This window comes from Canis lupus, chromosome 20 (genome assembly GCF_003254725.2).
Source record: "Canis lupus dingo isolate Sandy chromosome 20, ASM325472v2, whole genome shotgun sequence".
In the NCBI taxonomy this organism is placed as follows: domain Eukaryota; kingdom Metazoa; phylum Chordata; class Mammalia; order Carnivora; family Canidae; genus Canis; species Canis lupus.
The window spans coordinates 52,504,439-52,522,115 of record NC_064262.1 but is presented as its reverse complement, the minus strand read 5'-3'; the positions used below and the strand labels follow the sequence as shown (position 1 = coordinate 52,522,115).

Below are 17,677 nucleotides of genomic sequence, written 5' to 3'. Positions count from 1 at the left end.
TATATGACATTTATTGAGAATTCACTATATGCCAGGGACTCTGCTATGCACATTACACATATTACCTCATTGAATCTCTAACTAATCCTTATTCCCGTTTTAAAGAGGGGGTGGGGGGTGGGGAACCGAGGCTTAGCAAGGCTGCAAGGCTACATGGCGAGTATGTGGTACAACTGAGACCAGCACCCAGATTTGATTTGACTCTCAAACCTGCGCTCTTGACAGTTCTCCACACAGCTGCAGGATTAATCATTCACCCAGATACCTGCAAAATCATCCCAAACCGCCCTTGGCCATGGGGCTGTTCATCAAGCTGTCCTGAACTCTCTCTCTCCCCAACAAGAAGAAAGAGGCGCTTTGAGGCTTTTGGCTGGAGCTCCACTCTCCCCAAAAGAGACGAAGGGGTGGGAGGGTGGGGGGGGGGAAGAGCTGTGCTCTTCATTCACTTCCACGGTAACACTTGAAAGAAAACTTTTTTTTTTTTTTTTCTTTTTCCGCCCAGGAAAACTTTGTAGACTCTGCACCAGCCATCTCTTCTAACGCTTCCATCACAACAGAGCAACAGGTTAAAAAAAAAAAAAAAAGGACAGGGAGAAAATAACTACCACAAACCATGCAAGGATCAAGGGCCTCGGATTCCTCCCTGCAGTGAAGGCTGCCCTGCATCATCTAAATTCTTCCACGGGGAACCGGGGTAAGGAAGATTCGGTTTGGCTGCCCCCTGAAGCTCCCCCGAGCGGAGGGCGTCCACTCCAGGGGGCGAGTTCTCTGCAGAGAAGCAGCCGCGCGGCGCGGGTTACGGCTGACGGGTATCACTACGGCCCCGGTCCTGCCCCGGGCGCTCCTCAACCCGGAGCCCGGTGACCTCCCTCTCCCGAGCCGGGGGAGGCTGCACCGCCCTAGGGCAGGAGCTCCGAGAGGGCCGCCGGGCATCGTCCGCACCCCCGCATTCGCCAGCCAGAGCCCCCATGCACTGAAGGGGCAGCCTGACCGGCAGGACCCGCCCGCCGGCTCCGAGGGGTCCGGGATGGGGGGGGGCCCGGCCCGAGGCTGAGGCAGCCCCGGGGGTCCCGCGCCCGAGGCCGCCCCCCTGGGGCCCGACGGCGCCTGCCCGAGGCACGAGGCCTCCCTCCCGAGCTCCGTTCTTCACGGGCCCGCCCCGCTGCCCTCACCTCGGCCCGGTCCCCCGCAGGCCGCTCGCCGCCGCCGCCGCTGCTGCCGCCGCCGCTGCCGCCCGGCCTCCTCGGATCCACAGTGGCCCGCAGCCCCGGGGCCGGAAGCGGGAAGCCGCGCGGGCGAACTGCGCAAGCGCGGCCCCGCCCCGAAGGCGGGACAGGGGGCGTGGCCCCGGAAGGGGCGGGCTCGCGGGGCTCGCGGGGCTCGCGGGGCTCGCGGGGCTCGCGGGGCTCGCGGGGCTCGCGGGCTCGCGGGGCTCGCGGGGCTCGCGGGGCTCGCGGGGCCAGGGAGCTGCAGACTTTGCCAGGGGCTGCGCGGGGACCCGGCGGGGAGGGGGGTCTTGTGGGGGACCCCGGGACCGAACCGGGAGGGTCCTCGCGATGGGGATAAGGGCGATCCTCGGGGGCGGATCCGCGGGGCTGGGGTGGGGGGCGCCTGGGCACGTCTACGGGGATCGAGCCTGGGGTGAGAAGCCTGGGGGCAGGGTGCAAGCCCCTGGAGAAAACAGGTCCGTCACCTGCGGACAAGGGGCAGCGCCGATTACAGGAAGCTAGACACATCTGGGGAAAATGAGCCATATGCCTCTCCCAGACACCCCAACCTGGGTACAGCCGGATGCCCCCCACGCACACCGGATACCCAGACAGGTGCCATCAGATACTCAAGACATGGGGCCGTCTATCCCCAAATAGGTCAACGCCCCACCTCGTCAGTTACTCCAAAATATCCAGACTCTGAAGAGCATGCCAAATACCCAAAAGTACCAGACGTTTTCACCCAGGAGCCCTACAGAAGCATGCCAGAGACCCTACTTGCAAACTTAGACACTCCGCCAAAACACATGCCAGAAACTCCAAAACAGGTATTCAGCACCTAAAATACATGCCAGCTCCACCCCCCCCCCACACACACACACAGGTGTTCTTAGACACCCAAAGACATGCCAGATGGCTCCCCCAGCGCCGCCACCCCGCTCAGGTGCCATCAGACTTCCCAGTCCCGGAGGCAGCTTGTTCCAATCCGGGCCCACCACTGCTGAGGCAGCTGGACAGAACCCAGGAGAGGAGCCAAGCGCTTCTTTTGCCGGGTTCACGCCGGCCAACCAGGCCGAGATCCTTCCAAGCCAAACTCACTTCAAAACACCCACAGTCTGTGGTCGGGAGCCCTCAGTTCCGAAACAGGGTGGCAGGGTCCCCACGTGACCTGGCTTCAGTTTAAGTCCATTTTGCCATGGTCAAGAGAGAGAGCACGACCGGGAAATTGGAAGTTCCAGAAGTGCAAGGACATGCTTCATCAGAGGTCAGAAACCCTGACCCAGGTACTTTTGAGGTCTCAATGGATGTGTAAATGTTCACTCTCTGAGTTCCTATGACTTTTGGACTTTATTCCAAAGGCAGTGGAGCCATTGAAAATTTTAAGCAGGTCCTTATTTCTATAGCTGTCTTGGTTATAGAAACCTTCAGGTTGACACAGATCTCCCCTAAATGTAGAAACCAACTTTCTCAAGGAGCTTGGCAACAAGAAGAGGTATCTCTTGTCTATCTTTTATCTTTCTTACCATTGTACATTTATTATGTCCTTCTCATGGGTCAAGGACTCTGCTGAGAGCTACAGAGACACAGGGAACGTAAGTCTATGACAGTGTTTCTCAGTCTTGGCACTGTTGACAGCTGGGGCTGGGTAATTGCCTCTTGTTGGGGGCTGTTCTGTGAATCGGAAGATGTTGAACAGCACCCCTGGCCTCTATCCACTTAGGTGCAAGCAGTACCCCAGTCCTGACCACCACAACAAAAATGCCTTCAGATATCGCCAACGTCCCCTTGGCTGAAAGCAACTGGCCTAAGAGACACTCAGACACTGATACAGTCGCCCAATCCACAATCCAAGCTTCCTGGGGGAGGTGGCCCTGGCTTTGTCCTAAAGGGTGAGTAAGAGTCAGGTGGCCAGAGGAGTTCCAGGAACAGCACTGAGCGAGCAAAAGCGCAGGTGATGTGTATGGGCAGCCAGGAGACTTCGTGGTGGCTGAGTAGTGGAAGGGAAAAGTGATAGGTAAGTAAGGTCAGGCCATGGAAAACCTCAGAGGTCAAGGTCTGGAATGGTGTTCTGTCCGTGGGGCTGGCCTCTGGGAAACCATCTCAGCTTTACCCTGGGGACCCACCTTCCATAATTACCTGAAGTGTGACTCATTCCCTGCTCTGTTTAACTTACTATAGGGCTGCTTCCTCTAAGGGACGGATAGTAACATCTGGCTTTGAATACCTCCAGGGGTAGATAGGCTTGTGGCTATACCTGGGAGTTGTCTGCTCTTAGCATGTTGGGAGTGAGCCACAGCTGTTCTGGCCTCACAGACCTCCTACACAAGTGTGGGATCTGTGGTCAAAGCCCATGGTTGTGGGTCTGCGATTTAGATGCTAGCTTTCACTCAACAACACATGATGAGGAGGAGGAAGAGGATGGACGCTACCATTGCCTGTATATACCAGGCACTATGCTAAGGGCAACCCATATACTTTCTTTTACATAAACCCAAATCTTCTGTAACCTCAAATTCCTGTCCTGAAAAATCAAATGTTGTATCCAGGAGGTGGGGGGCTTGATTGCCACCATCCTGAGAGTGGGCTGGATTGAATTACTTGCTTCCAAAGAATAGAGCATGCAAAGGGGGAAATAAATTAATAACCTGGCAGGTATTATCTTAACCAGGGGATGAAGGTTAACATCCTCAGGGACGTGAGATCGATAGCACTTACCCCCTGATTGGATGAGGCAAGAAGTTTCCTGAACCCATAACCTTGTCTGATTATGAGAAAACATCAGACAAATCCAGATTGGGGGGGCGGTCATCCTAGGCACCTGCTAATATTTCTTGAGGCTGTCAAGGTCATGAACAATAAGGAAAGACTGAGAAACCTCCACGGCCCAGAGAGACCAGGGAGACAGGATGATTAAAGACAACACGGTATTCTGAATTGGGTCCTGAAACCGAAAGAACCCAAGTGGAACCATGAAACCTGGTGACACCTGAGGAAAATCTGCAGCTTAATTAATGATGCTGCACCACTGTTGATTCCTAAGTTGTGACAAACGTGCTGTGGTCACAGAAGATGCTCCCATACCGGGAACTTGGGTGAAAGTTAGAAGGGCACCCTCTCTGCTCTCTCCACTTTGATGTGATTCCAAAATTAAAAGTCGAGGAGAGAAAAGGGGTTACCCACCCTCTCTTGGGGGGGGGGAGGAAGAGTTAGTCTGTTGTACCAAGATAGTGCCAAGCGTTACATGGGGATTGTCGACTATAGGGGGGTTGTCAGCGTCCCTACCCACCACCTCCTGGGTCGTTCAGGGGCCAACTGTACAATTCTGTTCTTCGAACCTCCCAGACTGTGGTATTTTGTGAGGCAGTCCTTGCTGACTAATACACTGCCTGAGGGGTTTTCCAGTGACAAAAGCTGAGACTTGGAGGGCCATGAAATAACGACAGGGTCCCTGCTCTTAGGGGCCTGGTGCTCTTCATGGAGCTGAGGTCAGCCCCCACTTGGCAAGAATGAAATGGGATGAGGATGCAACAGGCAAAGGAGGCCACGAGAGAGAAGGAGAGGCAATCAAGGAGAGAAAGTGGCTGCCAACCAGAGGGCTGGGCCGGGCCACGGGACTTACCAGAGCTCAGAAAGGGTTTGCCACACAGGGGGCAGCTGGGGTGGCCGAGGAAGGTTCCCTGCGCCAGCTGGTGCCCGTTGATACATTCCTTCCTCTCTCTAGCATCCTGACCCTTGTCCTTTGCAGGCGTTGGGTTCTTCCCCTGTGGGAGGACAGAGGTGAACCTTAGAATGCCTCGTGCATTCGGACCTACCTCGAATCACAGGATCCAGGGCCAGGGGCCTACGGAAAAGCCGTTGAAGGGGGAGGGAGGTGCCCCGGCCCCCTGACCTTCTCCTTCTGCCTGGTGACCCGACAGCGCAGGGAGCTCAGTCTGCGCTTCACCCTGGTGCTCCTGTCACTCCGCTCAGTCTTGCTGGCACCGTCCTCGCTCCTAAGGGGTGGAAAGATGAACGAGGAGGGGAAGAGGGGCAGCAGGGACCTGTCCTGCAGGTTGCCCCTGGACCCCACCTAGCATTTGTCTCCTCCCCGCGGCCCCTAGTCCCGTTACATTTCTTCTGAGGTCCCTGAACTCTCCCTCCTTCCACCTCTCACTTATTCACTCAACAAACATTTATGGATGATTGCAAAATTCCAGGAACTGGGGAGCCTGGGTGGACAGAGGGGACTGTGACATGGTCTCGAGCTTGGGGTCCCTCAGCAGGCCCAGGCTGGAAATCTGGGCTCTGTCTGTTTCTGCCTCTTCCTTCTGATTCACCCCCGACCTCAGTATCTAATCAGCCTAAAAATCCTGCTCCTTCTTCCTTTGGGGTATCCCTAAATCCTGCTCCCCTCTTCCCCCTAACACCCCAGTCCCAGATCACTGTCACGCCTCTCCTGGATCCCTGACACTCCCTTGTTTAATAAATATAGTCGACCCTTGAACAACCTAGGGGTTAGGGGCACCAAGCCCTTACACATGAAAAATCCATATATAACTTCTGAGTCCCCCATACTCATACCCTACTGTTGATCAGAAGCCTTGCTGATATGCCAACTGGTCAATGAACACATATTCTGTATGTTATAGGTATTAGATTCTGTGTCCTAACAATAAAGTAAGCCAGAGAAAAGAAAGTTCCTTGAAGAAAATCACGAGAGAAAATACATTTACAGACCTATATTCTATTTATTATTAAAAAAAATCCATATGTAAGTGGACCTATAGAGTTCAAACCTGTGTTGTTCAAAGATCACAATTTATTTAAGTCAGTATTTATTAAGTCAGTATTTATTAAGTCAGCGGTGAACAAAGCCAGCCCCTGCAGAATTTATTCACTGGAGGGAGACTGCACACCTCGGGTCTGCAGCCCCTGCCCGCCCCCCAGCCCTGTCTGTGCTCAGCATTATCAGTTACCTAGTGTCACCAAGGTGATCTGGCCTCTGCTGACTCCCCTCACCTTCCCTCTGCCCAGCCCCACCTGACACCATTCCTTCGGCCTTGCCCCATCTCCAGGAAGGCGCCTCTTTATTTCCCCCATCCTTCTCTCCATGTGTTGGTGAACTCCTACTACTCTTTTGTTGGAAACCAGCTCAAGCTGTCACCTCCTCCAGGCAGTCTTCCTCTGCCCTCCCAGGGTGTATGAGGAGCCTCCCCAGGCCCCACCACCACCCTTGCCCTGGCAGTTCCCTTGAGAGAATGGGGGCTCGGCCTCCTGCCCCCAGCTTAGGGACCCGCACAGAGCCCCACTGGTAAGCATGTGCAGAGACAGTGCAGGCCCCGGCCCAACGCTCCCAGCTGGGGTAGCTCAGCATACTTACTCAGACAGGAACTCAAACCAGGTGAGGTTTGAGTGGCCTCCTGCGGGGCTGACGGACAAACGAGCTCTCTGCCGAGCCCTGCAGGGTCAGAGGGGACAGAGACCTGGGTCAGCGGCCCCTCCATCCCCATCCTGCCCCATCTCCTGCCTCTCTCGCCCAGCGCTCCCATGTGCCCAGGAGCCACATCCCATGTGCCCAGGAGCCACGATTCCTCCCACCGTGGGCTCTATCCATGGTCACTGTGGCTGGTTTTCCAGCAGAGGGTGGTAACACATCCTGGTCAGACAAAATCAGCAGGTCAGGAAGATTTTCTAGCGAATGGCAGTGTCTTGGGCAAGAGGCACCGATTCACATTTGTGCGAAGCTATCTCATGGGCTCGCTCCTCCCCGACTCGTGTCCCCTGCCCTTTCGCACATTTGTCCCTCCCCCACCTCTCCTGTCCCTGTTTTTTTCCCCCCTGCCTCCCCGTCTTCTCCACACCTGTCTCCCCACCTATCCACTCCTACTCTGTTCCCTCTACTTGTCCTCCCCAGCTGTCTTCCCACCCCTGCATCCTCACACCTGCCCGCTTCCCACTCACCCGTGGTAATGTCGAAGTTCTTCAAGCACCTGCTGGACAATCAGCCTGGGGCAGGGGGGCAGGGGAAGTGTGGATAAAAACAGCTCACAGTTGCCCCGGGGTGTAGACATATCCCCCAAGACGAGCTGTGATTGCCCAACCAGGTCCCGGTCCCGATGCAGACCCCGACCAGGAGACCCAACCCCTCCCCTGATGCTACATCAGAACCTGAGAGGCCTGTGTCTCTCCTCTGGGGAAAGGATGGTGTGGGAGAGAGAAGATGGAGGTCAGGGGGGGATTCGGGAGGGACCCCAGCCTTGACCCCGTGGCTGTCTGCTGGGGTCCCCTCCCCCACCATGAGGCAGACACTCACACATGCTCTGGTTCCACGTGGTCCTTCTCCATGCACTCCAGCACCGGGGGCGCCAGGCCTGGAAGCAGCCCCCACCCAGGAGGTAAAGGTGAGGGGCCTCTGCACGGGCCCCCTGTGTCCCATCCCTGCAGAACTAGAGACTGTCCAGATGGGGCTCACCATTCGGGGAGGGGAGGCGCCAGGAGGGCAGTGAGCCAGAGCTTGGAGGTGAGCCCCTGTGTCCCCAGAGGGCTTCTGATGTGCTAAGCACTTTGCACATGTGCACTCAGTGGACACCCCAAGTAACCCTAAGGAGATATGCTCATTGTTCCATTCTCTCTCTCTCTCTTTTTTATATTGATTTATTTTAGAGAGAGAGAGTGTGCCAACGAGAGGGAGAGAGAATCTCAAGCAGACTCCCAGCTGAGTGCGGAGCCACCATGAGGCTCCATCTCACGACCCTGAGATCAGGACGTGAGCCAAGGCCAAGAGTGGGACGGTTAACCGACTGAGCCACCCAGGCGCCCCTAATTGCTCCATCCTTATAAAGAAAGCCACAAGGCTCAGAGACTTGCTAGAAGTGCTAGGTTTGGGTTTAGACGTCAGGTCTATCTGATAGCAGAAAGACTCAAGCTCTTAGGAGATTCAGAGATAAAGAGGAAGATAAAGAAGAGGCCAGAGGTAGAGACAGAAGAGCCCTAGGGGAGCAAGGAGATGGTGGTGGCACCGCCCACTCTGCCTAGAGGCCCTGGGGGGAGAGGAGGGGCAGATGTGGGCTGCCTCTCCCCCACCCTGCTACCGCCCCCCTCCCCAAGGAATTCTGCTCAGTCCCTGCACATGGGACCCTCAGCCCCCTCCAGGAGTAGCCCTTTCCCCTCTCAGGCCCATCTGGGGCCCCATCCAGGGAACCCCCCAGCAGAAACCCCCTACCCTTCTTGGTTTGAATGAGGGAATCCCCCAGGCTGGGCTACCTTGAGGAGCTGGAGTGGGCACCTCCAAAGCCCGAGAGATTTCCAGGGAGCTGATCTCATCGAAGGACAGGGGAACCGACCGTGACCTCACTCTTTTCTCAGGGCTGTCACATTCCTGCGGGGAATAAGCTTCTCGCTAAGCCAGGGAGGCAGCCCGGGCTGCAGGCAGGCTCCCTAGACGGAGGGTCCACAGCCCCAGCCTCCGGGCGCAGGTAGGGCTCCCCTCAGCCACAGGGCATGGGGATGGATCTCCGTAGCCATGGCTGAGGGCTGGAGCCAAACCTTCCCCAGCCATGGGCTGGAGTCCTGGCCAAGGACTACCCCGGCTCTGGACTGGAGCCCCAAAACTCTATGCTCCAGATTTCAGCCCATCAGGGATTTCTCCCCAGGTCGTGGTCCTGGGCAAAGATGCCCCAGCCACAGGCCACAGCCCTGAGGCTGGAATCTCAGACCTGAGACCGGATCTACCCAGCCATGGGTGGGGCTTCCTTCCAGCTGCAAAGATGGGGAGACCAGCTCCCCTGCCTCCTAGATCATGGCTTGTGCTTGGAATTGAGCATCCCCTACTGTGGACCCCACCCTAACGAAGAACCCTCAGGCCTGGGCTGGAATCTCAGGACTTGACTCCCCAGTCCACCCCATGGCCAACCCCGCTGTGACAGGTCAGTTCCACCAGCTTATGGGTAAGAAGCTCCTTCCCACCTGTCACACTGGCCCCTGGGCTCAGACTTGTGTTATTGTCGGGGTGGCTGCAGGTTGCACCCACCTTGCCTGGGTGCTCTGCTGGGGTCCCAGCCCTGGACAGACACTCTTTGGTCCAGGCCTGCAGATCCTCTCCTGGCTGGTTCAGAGCAAGGCTGGCCAGTGTCCGAGGGAGACAGGGCCCCTCGTTCATAGCTGAGGCACTGAAGCTGAGCCTGGTGGAAGAAACGAGGAAATCAGGTCTTTAGTGTGTTTCTTCCACCTGGTGGTAGCTCCAGGGGCCTGGGGGAACCTGCCGTGGATCCTTCTGGGGCAGGGAGGAGTGGTCAGAATGCAGAGAGGTGTTCAGTCTCCCTATATCAGAGGGGTGGCAGGGGGAGCCTTGCTGGGAACTTGCAGGGACATCCATGTCTTTGCGTGGCAGACATGACAATTTTACACAGAATAGATTTCTATTTGCGGTGGCTTGGGAGGGGTTGAGGGAGGCAGGTGGGGGTGGCTAACGTACCCCCTCTGCTGTTTGGGGCTCCTGCTGTGTGTGGAGTCAAGCACACGTCTGTTTTAATCACAAGCGCATCTATGGCTTTGTGCATCTGTGTGTGACCAGTGTGCTTGTCACACGTTTGGGCTTTTGTGTATGGGTTGGAGTGGGGTGCGTGTGCAAGCCTGCGGGCATGTATACCCAGTGTGTATGGGCAAGTGCTCGTGTTTGGGGTTGTGTGTGCCTGCAGCGTGAGCACACAGTCTTCATTTTGGGGTTGTGCACGCTTACTCGCTCAGCGAGCGCTTGCCTGTGCCGAGGACTTGCAAGCCCCCACAGGCTCTGTGTATCTCAGGAGGGGGTCCTTTGGGCTGCCTGTGACAGTGCAGACACCCCGGTGTGGCTTGCAGGGGGTGGGGCCCTGTCCCCTCCTGGGAGTGTGTCAGTGGCGGGCTGACCTTTCCCAGCTCTCAGAGCAGCTCCGTGACCTCTCCCAGCTGCGTCTCCGAGGCAGGGTCTGCGGCTCTGCTGAGCTGGAGAGCGTGGATTCTCCTCCGGCCTCTTCGCTGGTGAGGCCACTGTCCCTGGGCCCCTCTGGCTGGCTGTCGGCAAAGGCCCCAAGGCCCAGGTCCTGGAGATACTCGCTGCCCTGCAGGGCTCCCAGATCCAGGCTGAGGTCCTCCAAGCTGTCGCGGAACTGGGGAATACCATCCTCCTGCAGGCCAGGGTTGGGGGAGAAGAAGCTGTTGACCCAGGGCAGCAGAGGCCCCAGCCCCAAGTCCCGCCATCGCCCTCCGGTCCAGCCTGGGCTCAGCACCCTCCTCATGCCAGGTGGGGGTTTGTCCCCTTAGCACTCTAACCTGTCCCTCAAGGCCTCATCTCAAAGAAGGGGCTGGAAGTCCAGGCTTCTAGCCCTGACTCCACCTCACTAGGTGACTTCCCCTCTGCTAGGCTTAGGAAAGGGACGTAATGACCTCTGCCCTGCCCCCTCCCCCGACTAGTTCAATGTTCAAAGTCTCTGAGTGCACTTTGTAGAAGTGCTGCATGGAGTGGAGTCACCCTGGACGCTAATGGCAAGAATTCAGGCAGTGTCGGGGCTCCCCGTCGCGCTCCCGGGCTGCTTGAAGCATCTCCTCATGGGGCTCTTGGCTTCCCAAGTCTCCCTCCCTGGCCGGGACTGGGGTGAGGCAAGTAAGGACCTTGCTTCAGGCACAAAATCAGACTGGGTGCCCTCTCACCCAGAAATCCAGAAACATCATATGTGGGTGCGCATATAAGAGTAAAGCAAGGAGATCCACAATGGGTGCATTGTCAAAATGTGAAATAATGACAGTATCGGGCCCCTTGTGCTTGTACCACTCACCTGGCTCATGGCCCCTATTCCTGGCCCTGCTCCCTCCTACCAGAGTCTGGGACACCTCAGCGCATAAGCCAGTAGCTTCCCCTCCCCAACAGGTAGATGTCCAGGGAGCACATGCCTCATGCCACCACCCACCGCGAGGCAGTAGTGTGCCAGGTGCTGGTAGACACGGAAGGTGCACAGATGTGGACCGCCACGCGCCAGGAGCCGCAGCCCCAACATTGCCACCCCGAACCAATTGCGCCTTATCCCTAATGCCACAGCAGCCCCACCAGGGGGCATTGTTATCCCACTTTCCAGATCAGAAGACTGAGGCTCAAGGAGGAAGGAGGACTCCCCCTGGATCACACCACCAACCAATGGCAGAGCGGGACTCCAACAGGTCTGTCTGGATCCAAGCCCCATGCTTGCTTGCTTGCTTGCTTGCTTGCTTGCTTTTAAAGATTTTATTTATTTATTCATGAGAGACACAGAGAGAAAGGCAGAGACACAGGCAGAGGGAAAGCAAGCTCCATGCAGGGAGCCTGATGCAAGACTCAATCCCAGAACCTTGAGATTATGACCTGAGCTGAAGCCATGAGTTGGATGCTTAAGCAATTGAGCCCCCCCCGGTGCCCTGAACACGCAACTCTTGATCTTGAGGTCATGAGTTCAAGTCCCATATTGGGCATAGAGATTACTTTTTTAAAAATTTATTTATTTATTTATGATAGAGAGAGAGAGAGAGAGAGGCAGAGACACAGGCAGAGGGAGAAGCAGGCTCCATATGCACGGGGAGCCCGATGTGGGATTCGATTCTGGGTCTCCAGGATCGCGCACCCTGGGTCAAAGGCAGGCGCCAAACCGCTGCACCACCCAGGGATCCCTAGAGATTACTTTTTAAATGAATAAATCAAAAGATTGGTGATGATGTTAATAAATGTGATTAAAAATAAAAAGTCCCCCAGTGACCCTTGGGTGGCTCAGCGGTTGAGCATCTGCCTTGGGCCCAGGGCGTGATCCTGGAGTCCGGGGATCGAGTCCCACGTCTGGGTCCCTGCAGGAAGCCTGCTTCTCCCTCTGCCTGTGTCTCTGCCTCCCTCTCTGTGTCTGTCATGAAAAAATAAATAAAATCTTAAAAAAAAAAAAAAAGTCCCCCAGGGGCACCTGGGTGACTCAATTGGTTAAGTTTCTGAATTCAGCTCAGGTCATGATCTCGGGATCCTGGGATTGAGTCTTGTGTTGGGTTCCCCACTCAGCGTAGAGTCTTCTCCCTCTCCCTCCATCCCTCCCCAACCCTGGTGCACACGCTCTCTCTCTTTCTCTAATAAAGAAATTAAATCTTAAAAAAAAAAAATCCCCTAGGGTACGATTTCCAGATTAAATACATGGCCCTCAGTTAAATTTGAATTTCAGTAAACAACATATATTTCTGTAGCATAAGTACATCCCAAAACATTGCACTATTTGACATTCAAATCTAACTAGACATCCTATAATTTTGTTTGCTCAATCTTGCAACCCTAACCCTGGGCCATTTGGCCAGGGAGGGCCAGTCCTCAGCAGGCAAAGGAGAACAGAGAAGCCCCTGCTAATGCTTGGCATCAGGGATTTTCAGAGAAGCTTCCAATTCAAAGTTGAAGGTCCCCAGAAAGGGGAGGAGCTATGCAGGATCTGGCTGTTCCCTCCTGATCTCACCGGCTTGGAGCTCTCCATAGTTTTTACCCCTTCTTCTCTGTCACTGTGCTAAAATAGACACGACATAACATTTGCCATTTGGACCATTTTTGAGTGTGCAGCTCAGCGGCATACACTGGAAACTTCTAACCTGCTGCCTGTCTACGAATTTGCCTATTTGAGGGACCTCGTGTAAGTGGACTCCTACAGTATTTGTCCTTTCGTGTCTGGCTTCTTTCACTTAGCATTAATGTTTTCAAGTTCATCCATATCCTAGCATGGATCAGAACTGCATTCCTTGGGGTCCTTGGGTGGCGCAGCGGTTTGGCGCCTGCCTTTGGCCCAGGGCGCGATCCTGGAGATCCGGGATCAAATCCCACGTCAGGCTCCCGGTGCATGGAGCCTGCTTCTCCCTCTGCCTGTGTCTTCTGCCTCTCTCTCTCTCACTGTGTGCCTATCATGAATAAATAAAAATTAAAAAAAAAAAAAAGAACTGCATTCCTTTTTAAGGCTGAATAACACTCCCTCGTCCGCAAGGAGCGCGTTGTATGGACAATCAGCTAAACCACGTGTTGTTTACCCATTCATCCCACGATGGACACCTTTGGCTGTCGTGAAGCCTGTTGTCAGCACTGTGCTATTTGACATTTAAATCTTTGAATTTGTTTATTTTTTTAAAGATTTATTTATTTATTTATTTATTATTTATTTATTTATTTATTTATGATAGACATAGATAGAGAGAGAGGCAGATTCACAGGAGGGAGAAGCAGGCTCCATGCAGGGAGCCCGATGTGGGACTCGATCCCGGGACTCCAGGATTGTGCCCTGGGCCAAAGGCAGGCACTAAACCGCTGAGCCACCCAGGGATCCCCCAAATCTTTGAATTTGAATGTGGGTACACAAATAGCTATTCGAGGCCCTGCTTTCAACTCTATTTATTAGAGAGAGAGAGAGAGAGAGAGAGAACATGAACAGGGAGCCCAACACAGGGCTCGATCTCAGGACCCCGGGGTCATGACCTGAGCCAAAGGCAGACACTTAACCAACTGAGCCACCCAGGCTCCCCATCCTTGCTTTCAGCTTTTTTGGGGTAGATATCCAGAAGTGGAATTGCTGGAGTGGGCAGTGTTTCTGGGTTTGACTTCTGGGGCACACGCTGTACTGTTCTCATGGCCTCCCTTTCTGGAATCTCTCCTTTGCACTCGTTGATCTTTGTCCTTCCCACCTCCCTGGCTGCTCCTTCTCTGCCTTTGCTTCTTCCCTCTGTCCTTTTATACACGTGGGTCCCTCTTCCTCTGTCTCTGTGGGAGAACCCATGTCTCTGGTCCTGCGTGCTCAGGCTCGCCTGCCCCTCCTGTGACCTGGGCAGCAGCCTCCTGGCGGGTCTCCCCGTTCCCCAAATCACCCCAGTCCCACCCCCGGTGCCTGGACAACCTCTAATGACTCCGTCTCCTCTGCCACTGCCCGAAAGGTTTTCTTGTGTCTCTGGTTTTTATCCTTCTGTAAATATAAACATGTCAGGACAGCCTCTTGGCCTGGACCAGGCCCCCTCTCCCTCTCCTGCATCTGGCCTCCCTCACCGGAGGCAGAAGTGGGAACTTGGCCAGAGCTGGGGGTGGCAGGGGTGGTGGGTGGCTGCGGGCACAGGCTGTCCTAGCTCCCAACAGCAGGTATGGGGTGGGGGCGCGAGGGAGGCCTCACCCTTTGCTTGGGAGCCTGAATCTATCCTCCATAAATATTGCCTGAGTGAGAAAAGGCGGGAGTCGGCCCAATGAGGGCCTTTCCAGGCATCTGACTAATCAGTGTATGGCGGCCCTGACACCCCAGAGAGGATGCAATAAATCCAGGCTCTTGCTGCGTGGATCCTGGGGAGCCTTGGGGGATGGGCTCCCCCGGTCAGACTCAGAGGCGAGCTGTCCCAGGAATGCTCACTCTGCAGAAGGGCTTACTGTGTGCAGTTTTGGTAGTACACGGATAAACTGTTTTTTACAAGTGTGAGTGGTTATTTATTTCATGGTAAATTAGTAAGCCATGGCCTGCCAAAGCAACTTTAGGCACACTGTTTCTCTAGTTCCATCTTATCAGATAAGAAAGGAGATTGGTATCAAACAAAATAGCAAATAAATGACAGGGCAGATGATTCTTGATTGGCTCAAATGGTAGAAAAACTGTAGTCAAGGTTTGCACCCTCGTATCATTTTTTTTAGCTCAGAGTGACTTCGGGCAAGTCCCAAACCCTCTCCAGGTCTCAGTATTCTCATCTGTAAAGTGGGTGCGGTGCCGCCTTCTTGGAGGATTACTTGCTGTGTGGGTACCATGAGATGATGTGTGCACCTTGCAAGCCCCGGATCAGGAGAAGCAGATCTTACAGTGGTTGTTGTTTTCATATTTTGGGAGTTAGGGCTGTTCCTCTGAGGAAATTGATGGCTGTGTCAGATGCAGTCACACAGTCCATCCCCTGCCCTCCTGGAGCTAGTTGGAGAAGAGTGGTGGTTTAATCCAGCTATTATAATCAAGTATGATAGGATGTTCCGGGAAGCAGGCTGAAGAAGAGCTGCGGGGGGGGCGGGGGGTGTCCAGCTGGGCCTGCTGGGATAGGAATTCTGGATTGGAACTTTACCTAGAAAATCTCCTCTGGGGTCTCCTGGGTGGCTCAGCAGTTGAGCATCTATCTGCCTTCAGCGCAGGTTATGATCCCCAGGTTCTGGGATTGAGTCCCGCATTGGGTTCCCTGCAGGGAGCCTGCTTCTCCCTCTGCCTATGTCTCTGCCTCTTTCTCTGTGTCTCTCATGAATTAATAAATAAGATCTTTAAACAAAATCTCTATTTTAAAGTGCAAAACTCAGGGTAATCATTGGTGTAAAAAACCTACAAAGTACAACTCAATTAGGAAAAGCTAGACAATCTTTAGACAGCTTCCATAGCCAAAACAACCCCCCCCAAAAAAACCCCCTATTTCCAACCACATAAAATTAGGTCCACATGACATGTAAATGGTCTCTTGAACTGGCCAAGTTTCACACATTGGTCACGTTTCGTGTATTTTAAACAGATTTACATCTTGGGTTGCCTGGCTGGTTCGGTCGGTAGACCACCTAACTCTTAATCTCAGGGTCGTGAGTTCAAGCACCACGTTGGGCATGGAGTCTACTTAAAACATAAAAATAAGGAAAAAGAGAAAGAAAAAACCTACAACTTACCAGTTAGGAGACAGTAGGATTTCAATAAGAAGTCCTACTAAATATAAAGACAAAGAAAGCAAGGAAGAAAGAAACAAACCAGGGGGCCTTCCTGGAGGAGGTGACAGCGAATAAAGCCATGTGGAACAAATAGGAGTTGGCTAGGCTGAGGCTGCAGGCAAGGGCATTCCAGGGGACTAAAGAACAGGACATTCAGAAACCTGCAGGCTTGAGAGGTCCCAGTGCCTTCCAACACCTGGCAAGAGTTGCTTGGGGCTGCAGGTGTGGAGGGGGAGATGGGGCCCATCAGCAGGCCGGGTTGGTCAAGTTCACAGGGCTCGAGTGATGGGGAGGAATGTGGGGACCGGGACAGCGCTTTCCATGGCCTCTGGCTCAGGTGACCAAGTAGATGACAATGACAGGGATGCCGGTGGAGGGGCTCATGGGGGAGGGGTAGAGCCCGGCCTTGTGTTCCCCAGGTCCCTGCCTCCCCAGGCGCGCAGCTCCCCCATCCCCACTTCACCTCCCCACTGCCTGCAGCCTATGGGTTCAGTCCAAAGCCCTGAACGTACCTTGAGCAGACCCTCCTTCCTTAGTGTGGGGGGCGGGGTAAAATGCCACCCAGAGCCCCCTTCCGCGAAGACCTGCCACCCCAGACGCTAGGAGGGCTGTCAGCAGATGGCTGTCGGCCCCTTCCTGGGTAGCCCGCAGGCCACGACTGGTTGATGCGGGGACATAATGGTTCACCCATCTCAGCCCGACCTGAGACCACTCTGCAGGGATGTTCCAGCTCGGAGCCTTCCATGGAAGCTTTTTTCTTCCCATTTCATCCACCCATCCACGTCCCCACCCCCGTCTAACCTTCTTTTCTTTGTCCCATCCATCCATCCATCCATCCATCCATCCATCCATCCATCTATCCATCCCATCAATTCTTCCTTCTGCCATCCATCCATTCACCTGCCTTCTTCTTATCCCTCCTTCCCTCCTCTTGTTCCAGGAAGGATTCCAGTCTCCTCACCTGTCGAATGGGATCATAACTACCTTGCCAAGTCTTAACGAGAGTTCTCTGAAATTACGCACACAAGGTGCCTGGTAAAGCGCACGCGCTAAACAAAGTGTACTTGCTGCCACTGGGGTCATGTGCTCCTGCCCGTCCCAGCCATCAGACACCTGCCTGCTCGTCCTCCATGCTGGGGAAGTCTGGGTGCTCGGGCCTCCAGGGTCCGCCGCTGCTCTCGGTGGCTGAGGCTGCAGCTCCAGAGTCAAAGGCTGGACACACGGCTTGGGCTCAGAACCTGTGGAGAAAGGAGGGACAAGGTGTCAGGGCCAAGTGGGCAGGGCTGAGGGGCGGGAAGTCTGAGTCCTGCACCTGCTACTGCTTTCCTGGGGCTCAGTTTTCTCTGTAAGATGGGGTGGTTGGAGGAAGATGGTCTCGATGATTTTTAAGCCAGCATACCTGCCGTCACCTCCCTGTCCTGAGCCTGTGGTGGACATTTGTATCCAATCAGGAGGCTCTTTCCTGCTGATCGTTTATCCCTTTAAGATCCCACCCCCAAGGCCCCATTTCCAGCCACTGTCTTAGGTTAATCAGAGTGGACTCCTGAGATGATACCAGTTGGTCGCTCCTGCTCTGGCTAAAAAGCCCTCATTCAGTACAGTGGGTCCTTAAGATCAGATGCAAGTGCCCAATGCCCACATTAATAGAGTCTCTAATGGGGGGACTTCAGTCTCCCTCGGCCCCCATGTTGTATTTGGAGTTTCAGGGGCTGCTGGGTGCCATGGGGTAGAGGAGAAAACAAGAACTTTAGGGTCAAGCGGACTGTGTCCTTTGCCTGGACCT

General features: G+C 54.7%; 1 protein-coding gene across 4 annotated transcripts in view; it reads right to left on the bottom strand.

Annotated features, from left to right (window-relative positions):
• Positions 1-17,677, bottom strand: part of ARHGEF18 (Rho/Rac guanine nucleotide exchange factor 18) — an 85,844-nt gene that overhangs the window by 57,247 nt on the left and 10,920 nt on the right. For 2 of the 4 annotated variants that reach the window (XM_025457374.3, XM_025457373.3), the window contains exons 2-10: positions 17,012-17,132; positions 10,095-10,351; positions 9,220-9,370; positions 8,454-8,568; positions 7,504-7,561; positions 7,152-7,196; positions 6,571-6,648; positions 5,101-5,203; positions 4,831-4,972 (exon numbers count right to left, since the gene is read on the bottom strand). In XM_025457374.3, coding sequence (XP_025313159.3) covers positions 4,831-4,972; positions 5,101-5,203; positions 6,571-6,648; positions 7,152-7,196; positions 7,504-7,561; positions 8,454-8,568; positions 9,220-9,370; positions 10,095-10,351; positions 17,012-17,026 — 964 coding nt within the window. In that variant the 5' untranslated portion in view covers positions 17,027-17,132. Of the gene's footprint in view, positions 1-1,172; positions 1,307-4,830; positions 4,973-5,100; positions 5,204-6,570; positions 6,649-7,151; positions 7,197-7,503; positions 7,562-8,453; positions 8,569-9,219; positions 9,371-10,094; positions 10,352-17,011; positions 17,133-17,677 lie in introns of those variants that run through there. The other 2 variants (XM_025457375.3, XM_025457376.3) reach the window with 2 other exon arrangements.